Source organism: Eleutherodactylus coqui, chromosome 3 (assembly GCF_035609145.1).
Source record: "Eleutherodactylus coqui strain aEleCoq1 chromosome 3, aEleCoq1.hap1, whole genome shotgun sequence".
Taxonomy (NCBI): Eukaryota; Metazoa; Chordata; class Amphibia; order Anura; family Eleutherodactylidae; genus Eleutherodactylus; species Eleutherodactylus coqui.
Window position 1 is genome coordinate 30,624,090 of NC_089839.1, and position 16,201 is coordinate 30,640,290.

Sequence of the window (16,201 nt, forward strand, 5' to 3'; positions counted from 1 at the left end):
TGCGCCCTCTGTGAACCCTTTAATTCTACAATCTACATAGATCGGGGCATGTATGGGGTTAAAAGTGGAAATCGATGTTCTAACCCATCTTGGGTGTTGCAGCTGGAGGCCGGCGATCAGTAACGGCCGGTTCCCGCTGCGGGATGGCGCCGGCTCTGCTTCTGATCCCACCTCATCCCTGTGACGTAAGTTTACATCCTGATGTGTTAAGTACCCTGCAGCCAGGACGTAAACGTACGCCGTGCAGCGTTAAGGGGTTAAACGTATTTCTTTGTACTCTATCAACATAAAGCCACACAGCAGGGACTAATGGCCCATTTACATGGTGCCAAGAATCTCATGAATCACGTTTGCAGGATGGGACGAGCTAATGACGTCATCACCAGCGCTCTGTATTGTCCCCTGATATGTTATACACAGCTATTAGAGCGCCCCATGGTTACAGTCCTGGGTATAATAGATGATGGCAGAGATCTCTGTATTGTCCCCTGATATGTTATACACAGCTATTAGAGCGCCCCCTTGTTACAGTCCTGGGTATAAATAGATGATGGCAGAGATCTCTGTATTGTCCCCTGATATGTTATACACAGCTATTAGAGCGCCCCCTTGTTACAGTCCTGGGTATAATAGATGATGGCAGAGATCTCTGTATTGTCCCCTGATATGTTATACACAGCTATTAGAGCGCCCCCTTGTTACAGTCCTGGGTATAATAGATGATGGCAGAGATCTCTGTATTGTCCCCTGATATGTTATACACTGTTATTAGAGCGCCCCCTTGTTACAGTCCTGGGTATAATAGATGATGGCAGAGATCTCTGTATTGGCCCCTGATATGTTATACACTGTTATTAGAGCACCCCCTTGTTACAGTCCTGGGTATAATAGATGATGGCAGAGATCTCTGTATTGTCCCCTGATATGTTATACACTGTTATTAGAGCGTCCCCTTGTTACAGTCCTGGGTATAATAGATGATGGCAGAGATCTATGTATTGTCTGCTGATATATTATACATAGTTATTAGAGCGCCCCCTTGTTACAGTCCTGGGTATAAATAGATGATGGCAGAGATCTCTCTATTGACCCCTGATATGTTATACATAGTTATTAGAGCACCCTCTTGTTACAGTCCTGGGTATAATAGATGATGGCAGAGATCTCTGTATTGGCCCCTGATATGTTATACACAGTTATTAGAGCACCCCCTTGTTACAGTCCTGGGTATAGTATATGATGGCAGAGATCTCTGTATTGGCCCCTGATATATTATACATAGTTATTAGAGCGCCCCCTTGTTACAGTCCTGGGTATAATATATGATGGCAGAGATCTCTGTATTGGCCCCTGATATAGATAGTTATTAGAGCGCCCCCTTGTTACAGTCCTGGGTATAATAGATGATGGGAGAGATCTCTGTATTGTCCCCTGATATATTTATACATAGTTATTAGAGCGCCCCCTTGTTACAGTCCTGGGTATAATAGATGATGGCAGAGATCGCTGTATTGGCCCCTGATATATTATACTTAGTTATTAGAGCGCCCCCTTGTTACAGTCCTGGGTATAATAGATGATGGCAGAGATCGCTGTATTGGCCCCTGATATGTTATACACAGTTATTAGAGCGCCCCCTTGTTACAGTCCTGGGTATAATAGATGATGGCAGAGATCTCTGTATTGTCCCCTGATATATTATACATAGTTATTAGAGCGCCCCCTTGTTAGTCCTGGGTATAATAGATGATGGCAGAGATCTCTCTATTGGCCCCTGATATATTATACACAGTTATTAGAGCGCCCCCTTGTTACAGTCCTGGGTATAATAGATGATGGCAGAGATCTCTGTATTGGCCCCTGATATAGATAGTTATTAGCTCACGCCTGAACAGTTATTTTTCTAAACTAAATATTCCCGATGTTGATCACGTTTCTGGGCATTGTAGTCCGCCCATTCCATTTATGTTTTATCAGAGGTTATTGAATTTTATGTAGAATCAAAAAGATCTCTGCTGGTCGGCAGAACCGAAACGTAACAAAAGCAGGAAACGGGAATAATTACAGTCACCAAAATAGAAAATCCGAGCCATCGTCTGTCCAGAGTGTCCAAGGCAAAGATTCCCAGGGAGATAACTGCAATAGCAAATTTCCCTCCGTATCTCTTGTTATTGGAGAATATAACACCCCTGGGGAGACTGGAAGAGAATAGAAATGGTATCAAGAAAGGAAGAAATGTAGAGGCCATCTAAAAAACGGGGGCGGGGGTCTCAGAGAAGAGGCCGAGTCCAAATCTCCAAGAGGGTCTCAATGCCCCCCTTACCCCGCAGTCTTTGTATTCTAGGGTGCCCATAAACATCATCCAGGACTTCAAAATTGACAAAAATTTGTCAATGTCTCGAGCGCCCCACAAATAGTTCCTCCATGTTACACAGACGACCAATTTCCTGTTGCCACTCTGACATAGAAGGGGTGTAGGTCGTGCGCCCCTGCCGCGGGATGACCAATCTGGCTGCCATCGGGCAAAATCACAGCAGATCTATCTGTTAAGCTCCAGTGGAGCCAGGCAGGAGAGCAAGGCAACCTGCAGGATATTAATTACCCTCTTACCACTGATCAAATAATTAAGTAGAGGACATGTCCCAAAATGGTCGGATTTTGTCGCAGCCCCACCGGACGTGCAACATGGGACGTCTGACGGCCCCACAGAGACGGCACATCTCTGAAATAGAGAACCTATTGTGAAGCGGGGCCGGAGACCTAGACCACCGCGGAAGGATCTTGTAACTTTTTCCTGGGCCGAGCAGCCATGGATAACTTGAGCGCAAAGAGGAATGCCTTCTTCCAATCAGATGGATCGTCGCTCCGAAGGAAGGAAGGGCGGAGCCATTAAGGACACGATGAAAACATGGATCTTCAGATGCTCGCCATCCCAAAAAGCGGTCTCTATATAGCCCTAAAGAGAGTGATGGGTTGGAAAATATAGGAGTGAGAGGGGGCCCCGCTGTGGCCCTGAACATCCCCTATCTTAAACGTAATTTCCATGGAAAATACTATTGATGACCTATCCTCAGGATAGGTCATCAATAGTTGGTCGGCTGGGGTCCACCACTTGAGACCCTGACCGATCAGCTGAGCGGGCGCATGGTGTCAGCACTGCAAATACTCAGAGGTCAAAGCAAAAGCGGCGGAAGTCTCTGCGCCGACCTCCGTGTAGTGGCCGGTGCTTGTAACTGCAAGTATGGCTCTCATTGTAATCAACCCAAGCTGAGCCTGCAGTTACAAGCGCCGACCACTACACAGAGGTTGGCGCAGTACTTCCACTACGAACTCCGTGCATTTCCAGTTATTCATGATGCACCAACTTGCTAGGTCTCGGAGTGGATTTTCGAGGGCTGTTTGTAATCCGCTGATGAATGTAAGGGGCGACTTCTGGCGTCCGGACTGACGGAGGCCTCGGTTTCTTCATGCTGCTGACAGATCCAGGTTGGTGCCATTTTAGAACCAGTACTTGTTGGCGAATGCCTCTTGCGTTTCCTTAATAGATCCGCTTTGCATATAACCATCCGTGATAAATATTCGCTGTAGCAGGAGAACACCATGGGACAGTTATGAGAGCTGTCTATGTTGACCCTAGCAACCAATCACAGCGCAGCTGTCATTTCGTATACTGCTGAGGTAAAATGAAACGGCTACGGTCGTGCCAGGATTGGAGGTGGACATATTTTTCGTGGCCCACCCTGTATTGGGAGTATAAAATGGCGTAGTCGGCTGATACTCTCTACTTCATATACAGGTTGGGCCACGGAAAAGCCCACCTCCGGTCCTAACGCCACACTCTCTTATGAAATCTGGTTAAAAGAAGATTCTCTTTATTGCCCGTGGCAACCATTCGCAGCACAGCTTTTTTTCCTTATACCACTGACGTAAAATGAAAGCTGCGCTTTGATTGGTTGCTAGGGGCAACAAAGACCATTTTCTTTTAGTTCTCATAAAAGTATGGCGGCAAGCTACTTTTTCTGTGACTCGTCCCGTATCAGAGAGACGAAAGGAACCCTTGTAAAACGGACGCCAAAGTTGCGTCCTTCTGGGTTCTGATTCTTTCCGTTCGGAGGTTCCGTCACAGCTGTGATGGAGACCGCCCCCCAGATGACATGACAGAGATGATGATTGGTGACTGGAGGCCAAACGTGAACCCTTACATCACATACTGAAATATCCAGGTCTGACAGAGGGGGCGCTGTCCCGCGATCAGCACAGTCACCTGACATGCGCCTTTTTACCCGTCCGGTATTTCGTTCTTGCACTTGAGGTGCCCGTACACATTAGAGAGCTGTCTGGCCTCGCAGTTTTCTGTGCGTTCCAACAACTAAACGTTAATATATATGGAGATAATCTTCGTTATCGGAACGGGACAATTATTTTCAGCGTTGTGGGTATCGGTTCTCATTTCCCTGCGTTCATGTTTTATCCTACAACCCTACAATTCTTCCTTGCTCTAACCCGGTATTGGCTGCCCCATGGCTGTTTGTGAGGTTAAAATGGCGCAGATTTTATAAGTGAGCCCCCATCAAACGAAACCACAGCCTGAATGGAAAAAAACTGCCCCAAAGTGAGACCGCGTACTGACGTAGATAATCCGCCGCCATGCCTGCCCTTCCCTTCTATGAAAATAAAACAAAACCTTTGTGATGTGGGAGGAGACACAGATTAGATATTAGACAGTGAGGGTGATCAATGAGTGGAACAGGTTGCCACGGGAGGTGGTGAGTTCTCCTTTAATGGAAGTATTCAAACATAAGCTGGACAAATATCTGTCTGGGATGATTTAGTGATCCTGCACGGAACACATGGGTGGACCCGATGACCCTGGAGGTCCCCTCTAACTCAGAGTATGAACATGGCACGCAATTTCCATAGACAATGGCCACTCGGCATCCAGATCTGTGAGTCCTCACTGTTATTTCTAATGATGCCATTTATTTTATAGGGGACATCCTGTTCAATGCTCAGTACCCAGAATTACCTCCGGACTTTATCTTCGGGGAAGATGCAGAATTTTTGCCTGAACCTTCTGCTCTTCCGGTAAGTTTTAAAGACACATGGATGTTTCATTTAAGGGGCTTTTCTTCCAGCTCTAGCAGTACATAGATGCTCCAACCAGTTACTACCGTCTTTCCCCCAAAAGAAGACCGTTTTATAATAAATTTTGCCCCAAAGAAGCACTAGGTGTTATTTTCAGGGAGGTTTTAGTGTACAAACCTAGCAGGCTCTATGTGCAGGTCCCTCCCGATGCTCTTCAGATTCATAAATCCCGCCTCCAAAAAGCGATGGCTGTGACTGGCTGAGCAGCGGTCGAAGAGCCAATCAATGCAGCGGCGAATGAACCAATCACAGCCATCGCATTGGTTCATCGAGTGCTGCATTGATTTCTGAACCCCGTAACCAGGATGTGATGTTGTATAAGCGGCCGAGGACTGCGCGAACTGTGCTGGAGAGCAGCGGGAGGGACCTGGACTGAGCGTGCGTGCGCGTGCGTGTGCGCGTGTGCGCGTGTGCGTGCGCGTGTGTGTGTGTTTTATGTAGTGTAATTAGGGCTTATATTTCAAGACTCCCAGAAAAATCAGGCTAAGGCTTACTTTTGGGGTAGGTCTTATTTTCAGGGAAACACGGTAAACTTTTTTTCTTACCACATATCCAAGGAAAGTTCTTCTTTTAGATCCAGTTGAACCTCTTTAACAGCCTGAAGCACGTATGTGCAGATGATCTGGCTAATATAGCAACTAGAAACAGACTGTCTTAATAATGCTTAGAGGGCTGTTCCAGTAACAAGAAGTTATCCCCTATCCACGGGATAGGGAATAACTAGCTGATCGGTGGGTGTCAATTGCCCGGAAGACAATGGTGTCAAGAACTGGCAGGTCCAGTTTGCCTCACTTCTCGTTCCATCTGTTTCGTATGTTGTACCGGAGTGACATCACTTTGAATAGAGCCCTGGCCGCACGTGTGCGCTTATAATCCACTGATGAAAATGGCCTAGTACACGGCCAGCTCTCCATTCACTCCTGTTGGAGCAGCTGTACTGCCGTAGCCAGAAGTGGGATAGACGGGCCCTTTTCTGAGGATTGTGGGGGTCCCAGCCGTCAGACCTCCACCAATCCATCAGTTTGAAATCTTAAAAAAAAAATAGCCCCCTTACCAGAATATCCCTTTAATAATTGCCTAACGAACAGTTCTGTAACTTTTTAATAGACTTTAGGGCTTATTTGTTATTGAAAACTCGGCAGCTTCCTGCAGCAAATTGCACCAGAAACCTGTTGAACATGCTTTGCACCACATTTACTAAGCCGTTGGGATACTTTTCTGACACTTTTTTTTCTTTTCTTACAATGGGGCATTCCTTTGTAAAAGAAAGGGGGTATGACCTAAATTGAACCCAAAGCTGTGCTAAATTGTTTAAATTCATCAAAACTTTAGCCAACCAATCGGTGGTATGAGATGAGACTAGACTGTCTTAAGATTCGACTGATTTGTCATTCAGCAGAGCTGCTTGAGAAAACTGCTGCGTTTAAGTTTGCTCTGTGTAACGTTTAGACAGCGTTTGCTGTTTGTGAGTAGAAGCATTGATAACATTCAGAGGCTGAAAACCCACCAAGCTTATGGCCTCATGCACACGGGCGGATTTTTGCTGTGGAATCGGGAGCGGGCGCACAGATGGCTCCCATTGAAGTCAATGGAAGCCATCCAACTCGCGGCCCATCCGCAGGAAAAGCAGGAGTTAAAGGAAAAAACCTGTAGTACACGTCCAATGGCGAGAAGCTGGAAGAAGAGAGGTCCACGTGGATGTCGCCACCTGCACAAACAGGTACACAGGGTCGCTCGCCAGATTCCGTACAGGATTCTGCAGACGGTATCCGGACCTGCCGTGTCCATGAGGCCTATGTGAGTCTCCTGCGCCAATTCATTGAGCTTCTCTTGTGAAGAAGGCTCTGCCTGATTTATAGAGCAAACTTTGTGGCTGTTCCACTACAGTTGAACAGTCCTCTTCATTCCTATGATGATTGCAGGGAGGAGAGTGAAGTCACTCGACGGAATAGAAGTGTGTGTGTGTATATGAATATATGATTATATGGAGAAATGTGTGAGAAGGGGGCACAGGGAGCAGTCTGCGCAACAGTGGGCGTATGGGGAGCAGTCTGCGCAACAGTGGGCGTATGGGGAGCAGTCTGCGCAACAGTGGGCGTATGGGGAGCAGTCTGCGCATCAGTGGGCGTATGGGGAGCAGTCTGCGCATCAGTGGGCGTATGGGGAGCAGTCTGCGCATCAGTGGGCGTATGGGGAGCAGTCTGCGCTTCAGTGGGCGTATGGGGAGCAGTCTGCGCATCAGTGGGCGTATGGGGAGCAGTCTGCGCATCAGTGGGCGTATGGGGAGCAGTCTGCGCATCAGTGGGCGTATGGGGAGCAGTCTGCGCAACAGTGGGTTTTGATACTGTTTTCTTAATTTTCATAGAAGTCAATGGGAGTTCCACAAATGGTGCTTCACTTCCACTGTCTCGCATCTTACAGCACATGGCCCCGCGTCTCTGCGAGGGGTGGGTACAATGGACCTTGCATGTCCTACTCGCGTCTGGGATACGGCCAAAAATAGGACATGTTGCAATTTTTTTTTTCTTCAGCACGGACTGTGGGGAAAAAAAATCCCATCTGAAAGGGTCTATTGAAGCAACGAGTCCGTGGGGAGTCCTTATTAGCCCTAATCATGCCTGTGATGACAGGTACGTTTTTTCTACAGGACAGGAAGTGGCAGACTATTATCGGGGCTTTGCGGTCAGTGTGAAAAATGCTGGATTTTAGGGTTCTTTAAAATATAGATGGTGCCATCGAAAATTAAAGAGAAAAAAAACAACAAAAAGTCTAATAAAAAATAAATAAATAAAAAAAACATAACAATTGTGATTTACAAAAGGGGATATTCTGATAAGACGTTCCCTCTAAGGGGTTAAGTGATGGGGCAGTAGGTTTCCTTATTTACTGTAGAGTGATGTGGGTGATGCACAATGTCCTCATCAGTTGGGATTAATGATTCTCTGGCCGCTGTGACTCATGGGCCGGTGACATCACTGCTGGGTGACTCACCCCTTGTGTAATTGTGATAGCGCTTACTGAGCACACAGGCTGCAATACTACAAATAGACAGATGTCACCGTGACGCGCTCGTCCCCGGCTGCAGGAAATGGCACTTCTATCATCTGACTGAATGGAAAAGAGAGTTTACCAATCTTCAATACATTCCAGGCTCTCTATGCGATACACCCCCGGCCTGTTTATCAATGAACCTGCCTGTAAGACATTCAATCAACTCCCCACCATCCACCCGCTACACCGCCAGCCTTCATATCCCTCCATATACAAATGAATCATTGGAGTTTCATCATCCAGATCTTGCAGTGTCAAAAAATCACTACATTGATGACAAAGGGGTTATCATCATCTCATGTATTTCCATTCACCATGAATACAAACATCTGTACGCAGGAAATGTTACGTTAAACACAAGTTATGAAATGTATCCAGTGTTCTTTTTCTATTTTTAATGTCCCTCATATCATTTTCGGTTGGGAGAACAAATGTCATATTTTCTCCTATGTACGTTATGAGAACTACCATAATACTGTCCCCTACTTACAAGAATATAGCTACTATAATACTGCCCCCTATGTACAAGAATATAACTACTATAATACTGCTCCTATGTACAAGAATATAACTACCGTAATACTGCCCCCTATGTACAAGAATATAACTACCATAATACTGCCCCCTATGTGCAAGAATATAGCTACTATAATACTGCCCCCTATGTGCAAGAATATAACTACCATAATACTGCCCCCTATGTACAAGAATATAACTACTATAATACTGCCCCCTATGTGCAAGAATATAACTACCATAATACTGCCCCCTATGTACAAGAATATAACTACTATACTACTGCCCCCTATGTACAAGAATAGAACTACTATACTACTGCCCCCTATGTACAAGAATAGAACTACTATAATACTGCCCCCTATGTACAAGAATAGAACTACTATAATACTGCCCCCAATGTACAAGAATATACCTACTATAATACTGCCCCCCTATGTACAAGAATATAACTACTATAATACTGCCCCTATATACAAGAATATAACTACTATAATACTGCTCCCTATATACAAGAATATAACTACTATAATACTGCCCCCTATGTACAAGAATATAACTACTATAATACTGCCTCCTATGTATACGAATATAACTACTATAATACTGCCCCTATGTACAAGAATATAACTACTATAATACTGCCCCCTATGTACAAGAATATAACTACTATAATACTGCCCCCTATGTACAAGAATATAACTACTATAATACTGCCCCCTATGTACAAGAATATAACTACTATAATACTGCCCCCTATGTACAAGAATATAACTACTATAATACTGCTCCCCTATGTACAAGAATATAACTACTATAATACTGCCTCCTATGTACAAGAATATAACTACTATAATACTGCCCCCTATGTACAAGAATATAACTACTATAATACTGCTCCCTATGTACAAGAATATAACTACTATAATACTGCTCCTATGTACAAGAATATAACTACTATAATACTGCCCCTATGTACAAGAATATAACTACTATAATACTGCCCCCTATGTACAAGAATATAACTACTATAATACTGCCCACTATGTACAAGAATATAACTACTATAATACTGCCCCTATGTACAAGAATATAACTACTATAATACTGCCCCTATGTACAAGAATATAACTACTATAATACTGCCCTCTATGTACAAGAATATAACTACTATAATACTGCCCCTATGTACAAGAATATAACAACTATAATACTGCCCCCTATGTACAAGAATATAACTACTATAATACTGCCCCCTATGTACAAGAATATAACTACTATAATACTGCCCCCTATGTACAAGAATATAACTACTATAATACTGCCCCCTATGTACAAGAATATAACTACTATAATACTGCCCCCTATGTACAAGTATATAACTACTATAATACTGCCCCTATGTACAAGAATATAACTACTATAATACTGCCCCTGTGTACAAGAATAGAACTAGTACATCAGTTGAAAAAAGCCCAGAATACCACTTGAAGCCTTTGACACCTTTTATTGTATACCTTTTGTATTGTCGATGGTGGATAACATTATTATGCATTTATGACATCCCGTAAAGGGGTTTGCTGACCTGCGGTATGTTTCTCTCTTCAGAGCCTGGCAGAGTGGGATCCCTCGGACCCGGAGTGCCTCCTACAGGTGGTTAAGGAGCTGGTCCAGCAGTATCATCAGTATCAGTGCAGCCGCCTGAATGAGAGCTCGCGCCTCATGTTTGAGTATCAGACGTTGCTGGAGGAGCCTCAGTACGGGGAGAACATGGAGATCTACGCTGGGAAGAAGAACAATTGGGTAAGAGGAGTGCAGATGACGGGGCCGCTCATCACCACCAGATGACTGCTTGCGGTTTCACTAATAAACGATGCAATGCCTGGGTTCTACCGTCACTTTTACACGGGGGGCTTATTGTTCATCACTGTTGTTGAATACCCCAACGGGCAAGTGCGATATGTTTTTATTTATTTATTTTGTTCTTAATTTGTTTGTGAAAAATTGACTTTTTTTATGCAGTTTTTTTTTTATATGATTTTCACGTGTTTACAGCGCATTTTTTGTGAATTATAGTGGTGCCTTGGGTTAAGAGTTTAATTCGTTCTGTGACGGAACTCTTAACCCAAAACACTCTTATCTCAAAACCAGTTTCCTCATTGAAATGAATTGAAAGCCATTAATCCGTTCCGGATCATGAAGCTCTTCCACTGATTTCAATGGGAATGGCGTTGCCCCATTGAAAGCAATAGTACGCCGGCCCCCCTGCAGTGATTTTCGGGGAAGGGCTTTAAATATAAGCCCTTCCCTGAAATCATCCCTAGCTACAGTTAAAAAAAATATAATAAAATATATACTCACCTGATTGCCGCTGCCGGGGCTCAGGCGGGTCTAGCCACCGCTTGTTCTCCCTGCACTGCTCTGAAACTTTTCAGCAGGCGGTGATTAAAAATGTAGGGAGAACAAGTGGCGGCTAGACACAACTGAGCCCCGGCAGCAGCGAACAGTTGAGAATATATTTTTTTACTACAGCTAAGGATGATTTTTCAGGGAAGGGCTTATATTTAAAGCCCTTCCCTGAAAATCACTGCAGGGGTTGTTGGCAGGCCATTGCTTTTAATGGGGCCACCTACAGCAGCGGCAACCCCGTTGAGAGCAAGGCTCTTAACCCAAGTTTTTGCTTTTAAGTCAAAGCCAAAATTCAGGAAAGAGCCTGCTCTTAAGTCAAAAACATGTAAGTTGAGGCACGATAACCCTTTCCAATCCACTGTCTGACCTGTGAAGACATCATGATTTAAGGCTGTACAGCTCCGATGTTGGAAGACGTCCGTCGGGGTTCTCTTACTGTATATTGCCAGCCTCTCTGCTGTCGGAGCCTATCCAAGGTGTCACCTCATGCAGTACTGGCTTTAGCCAGCAGATAGCGCCATTGTATATCGGCAGAAAAAGAGTAAGCCCCCTAGGAAAACCAGGATACAAATTGGATTGGAAAGGGTTAACCCAAGATATCACTGTAATTTTTTTCCTCCATTCTCCGTTTGCAGCTGTTTTGCATCTAATTTTCAATCGTGTTTTTGCTGCTCTGCAATTTTCTGCCGTTATACAACGGCGCTGTATGCTGGCTAAAGCCAGTACTACATGAGGTGACACGTTGGATAGGCTCCGACAGCAGAGAGGCTGGCAATATACAGTAAGAGAACCCCGACGGATGTCTCCCCACATCGGAGCTGTACAGCCTTAAATCATAATGTCTTAAGACGTCAGACGGTGGATTGGAAAGGACTAACACCAGTAGTTAAAAGGCTGGAGTTGTGTAGAGGGGGAAAGGGTAATGTGGAAACGGTCAGCAGGCTGCTAGTGACCGACTGTGTCATGGCCTTTGGATGCCGGCTCTGAGAAGCGGTGGCCCCTCGTGAGGGGTCTATGATTGTACCTAACACAAATACACTGATGGGGTGTAAGCTCCAGACTCCAGACCCCACAAATCTGTTCCTCAACCAATCAGCAGTGGCTCACAGATGTGTTCTACGGATCCGTCACACTGTGCAGAAGAGATGAGGATGCGGCTCTGGTACATGTGCTGTGACACGGTGCAGGGGTGACTATGGTATGAGGATGCGGCTCTGGTACATGTGCTGCGGATTCGTCATACTGTGCAGAAGAGATGAGGATGCGGCTCTGGTACATGTGCTGTGACACGGTGCAGGGGTGACTATGGTATGAGGACGCAGCTCTGGTACATGTGCTGTGACACGGTGCAGGGGTGACTATGGTATGAGGACGCAGCTCTGGTACATGTGCTGTGACACGGTGCAGGGGTGACTATGGTATGAGGATGCGGCTCTGGTACATGTGCTGAGGATCCGTGGCACAGTGCAGGGGTGGTTATAGGATGAGGATTTGGCTCAGTGTTACATTTACTGCGCATATGGTGTGGGGGTAGTTATAGGATGAGGAAGCGGCTCTGGTACATGTTTTGTGTTGTGGTGTGGTACAGGGGTGAGTATGGTATGAGCATGTGGCTCTGGTACATGTGTTGTGGTGTGGTGCAGGGGTGAGTATGGTATGAGCATGTGGCTCTGGTACTTGTGCTGCTTTTCCGTGGCGCGGTGCAGGGGTGATGAGGATGCGGCTCTGGTACATGTCCTGCGGTGCCGTGTAGGGATGATGATGTGGCTCTGGTATATGTGTTGTGTTACGGTGCAAGGGTGACTATGGTATGAGGATGCGGCTCTGGTACATGTGCTGCGGATTCGTCATACTGTGCAGAAGAGATGAGGATGCGGCTCTGGTACATGTGCTGTGACACGGTGCAGGGGTGACTATGGTATGAGGATGCGGCTCTGGTACATGTGCTGTGACACGGTGCAGGGGTGACTATGGTATGAGGATGCGGCTCTGGTACATGTGCTGTGACACGGTGCAGGGGTGACTATGGTATGAGGATGCGGCTCTGGTACATGTGCTGTGACACGGTGCAGGGATGACTATGGTATGAGGATGCGGCTCTGGTACATGTGCTGTGACACGGTGCAGGGATGACTATGGTATGAGGATGCGGCTCTGGTACATGTGCTGCGGATTCGTCATACTGTGCAGAAGAGATGAGGATGCGGCTCTGGTACATGTGCTGTGACACGGTGCAGGGGTGACTATGGTATGAGGATGCGGCTCTGGTACATGTGCTGTGACACGGTGCAGGGGTGACTATGGTATGAGGACGCAGCTCTGGTACATGTGCTGTGACACGGTGCAGGGGTGAATATGGTATGAGGATGCGGCTCTGGTACATGTGCTGTGACACGGTGCAGGGGTGACTATGGTATGAGGATGCGGCTCTGGTACATGTGCTGTGACACGGTGCAGGGGTGACTATGGTATGAGGACGCGGCTCTGGTACATGTGCTGTGACACGGTGCAGGGGTGACTATGGTATGAGGATGCGGCTCTGGTACATGTGCTGAGGATCCGTGGCACTGTGCAGGGGTGGTTATAGGATGAGGATTTGGCTCAGTGTTACATTTACTGCGCATATGGTGTGGGGGTAGTTATAGGATGAGGAAGTGGCTCTGGTACATGTTTTGTGTTGTGGTGTGGTACAGGGGTGAGTATGGTATGAGCATGTGGCTCTGGTACTTGTGCTGCTTTTCCGTGGCGCGGTGCAGGGGTGATGAGGATGCGGCTCTGGTACATGTCCTGCGGTGCGGTGTAGGGATGATGATGTGGCTCTGGTATGTGTGTTGTGTTACGGTGCAAGGGTGACTATGGTATGAGGATGTGGCTCTGGCACATGTGCTGCCATTCCGTGGCGTGGTGCAGGGGTGATGAGGATGTGGCTCTGGTACATGTGCTGCAGCACGGTGCAGGGGTGGTGATGACATGGCTCTGGTACATGTGCTGCCATTCCGTGGCGCAGTGCAGGGGTGATGAGGATGTGGCTCTGGTACATGTGTTGTGGTACGGTGCAGGGGTGACTATGGTACATGTGCTGCCATTCCGTGGCGCGGTGCAAGGGTAATGAGGATGTGGCTCTGGTACATGTGCTGCGGTTCCGTGGCGCAGTGCTGGGGTGATGAGGATGTGGCTCTGGTATATGTGGCGCAGTGCAGGGGTGGTGATGACATGGCTCTGGTACATGTGGTGCCGGGGTGATGAGGATGTGGCTCTGGTACATGTGCTGCGGTTCCGTGGCGTGGTGCAGGGGTGATGAGGATGTGGCTCTGGTACATGTGCTGCAGTACGGTGCAGGGGTGGTGATGACATGGCTCTGGTACATGTGGCGCAGTGCAGGGGTGGTGGTGACATGGCTCTGGTACATGTGCTGCAGCGCAGTGCAGGGGTGGTGGTGACATGGCTCTGGTACATGTGCTGCGGTTCCATGGCGCAGTGCTGGGGTGATGAGGATGTGGCTCTGGTACATGTGCTGCGGTTCCGTGGCGTGGTGCCGGGGTGATGAGGATGTGCCCTGCCCGTCAGATCTCTTCTCGGATGCACTTTCTCCGGGGTTTTCCCTTGTTCCTTTCCTGCCTGTGTTGGAAGGAAGTGCTTTCCTCCCCTATTGTGTAATCTGCCCCCGCTCTCGCGCTTCACCTGCGGCTTCCTGCTCTGCAGAGCTTCACATCATGAGGAAACCTTTAAAAAGGACCTATTACTCTGCTCTTCAGATTTCTCCGGCTTTATACGGTCTCTAATCGCCCACCTTCTCCCTGTGTCCGCGAGGGCCGACGCACAGGCGGATTGTCTGGCTGTATTGGGCCGCCTTGTGTGTGTTTTGGTGCATGTAAAAAAACGTGACTATGGATGTAATAAAAACCCAAACGCACCAAAATGCTGCAAAAATGGTGCGTTTTTAACAGACCAAAATTGCGTTCCCCCGTGTCCCTTCGCTAGAGCTATTAGGGCGTCCATGTTTCCGTTCCGTTTTTGAAGCTGAGGAAATGAATTAAAACTGAAATAAACGTTTCTGTTTTTTTTATTTTTTGAAAAACTTTTCTAAAAATCGGAAAGTTTCCATTTTTTTTTTTTCCGTAAGTGGAACAAATAGCGCAGCCTTCGTTGTTTGCTTCCAGGGGCGAATCCTCTGTCCTGGCGAGGTGCTGGTAACACGGGGGTACTGGTTGTGCCATTGCGCAGAGGGTCACGGTTTGGGGATGCGGTTTTCAGCCGCAGGGATTGAACAGGTGAAGCGTACCGTTTCCCCATGCCTCCCCTGTCCAAGCCACGAAGCAGAGCAGCCATAGCCCATGGTAAAACCACAGCACCATCCGCTCCGTGTCCTGGCGGCGCTATCAGAGGTGCGTTCTGTAACGAGTTGTGCACCTATGCGGTCATTATGCAGGGTATCTCCAAATTGTAGAAGTATCCATATGGCATAAAATCGGTTCGGCAGACGGTGATCCAATTTTACTTAAAAGTTGCAAGGAATGGTGGAAACCGTATAGGACATGTCACCAACAGGACGGCCATTTTGAATGCCACCACCTTGGAATCGACACAAATTTTTTTTTTTTCATCGGAAGGTAGGTGTGTGACCTATCAAATCAACCAAAATTTCACCAGAAAAACAGCAATTTCCTTCATTTTAACATAATTTTATTCGCTCTCATGTTAACAACAATTTTTTTTCATTACTGGCAATGTGAATGTTGCGGGCTCTTGATGATTGGGGCCAGGACACGGCTGCTGATCCCTCTTCAGTCACTGGCTTTGGCCGTCCGGATTTTGGTTTATCAGTGCACAACTTGTTTCTCAGAATTTGGAAAGAAGTTTGGGCAACTTGCTGTGGGTAAGGCCAGTTTCACACAGGCGCTTTACAACATTTTAAACACACCCCATCATTGCAATGGGTGATGTGTCTTAAAAAGCACTGCAACGCACTGACCTACAGCGCACTGCAACGCCTCATTAAAATCAATGGATACTCAGTACAGCGTTTCTAAGGGGAGGTTTGAAATGCCCGCTAAAAACGCTATACCCGCCTGTGTGAGAG

The 16,201-nt window shown here is 46.7% G+C and overlaps 1 protein-coding gene across 2 annotated transcripts in view; it reads left to right on the forward strand.

The window, feature by feature from the left end:
• Window positions 1-16,201, forward strand: part of BABAM2 (BRISC and BRCA1 A complex member 2) — a 133,034-nt gene that overhangs the window by 10,337 nt on the left and 106,496 nt on the right. For both annotated transcript variants that reach the window (XM_066595415.1, XM_066595414.1), the window contains 2 exons: window positions 4,991-5,085; window positions 10,321-10,515. In XM_066595415.1, the coding sequence (XP_066451512.1) occupies window positions 4,991-5,085; window positions 10,321-10,515 (290 nt within the window). The remainder of the gene's footprint in view (window positions 1-4,990; window positions 5,086-10,320; window positions 10,516-16,201) is intronic.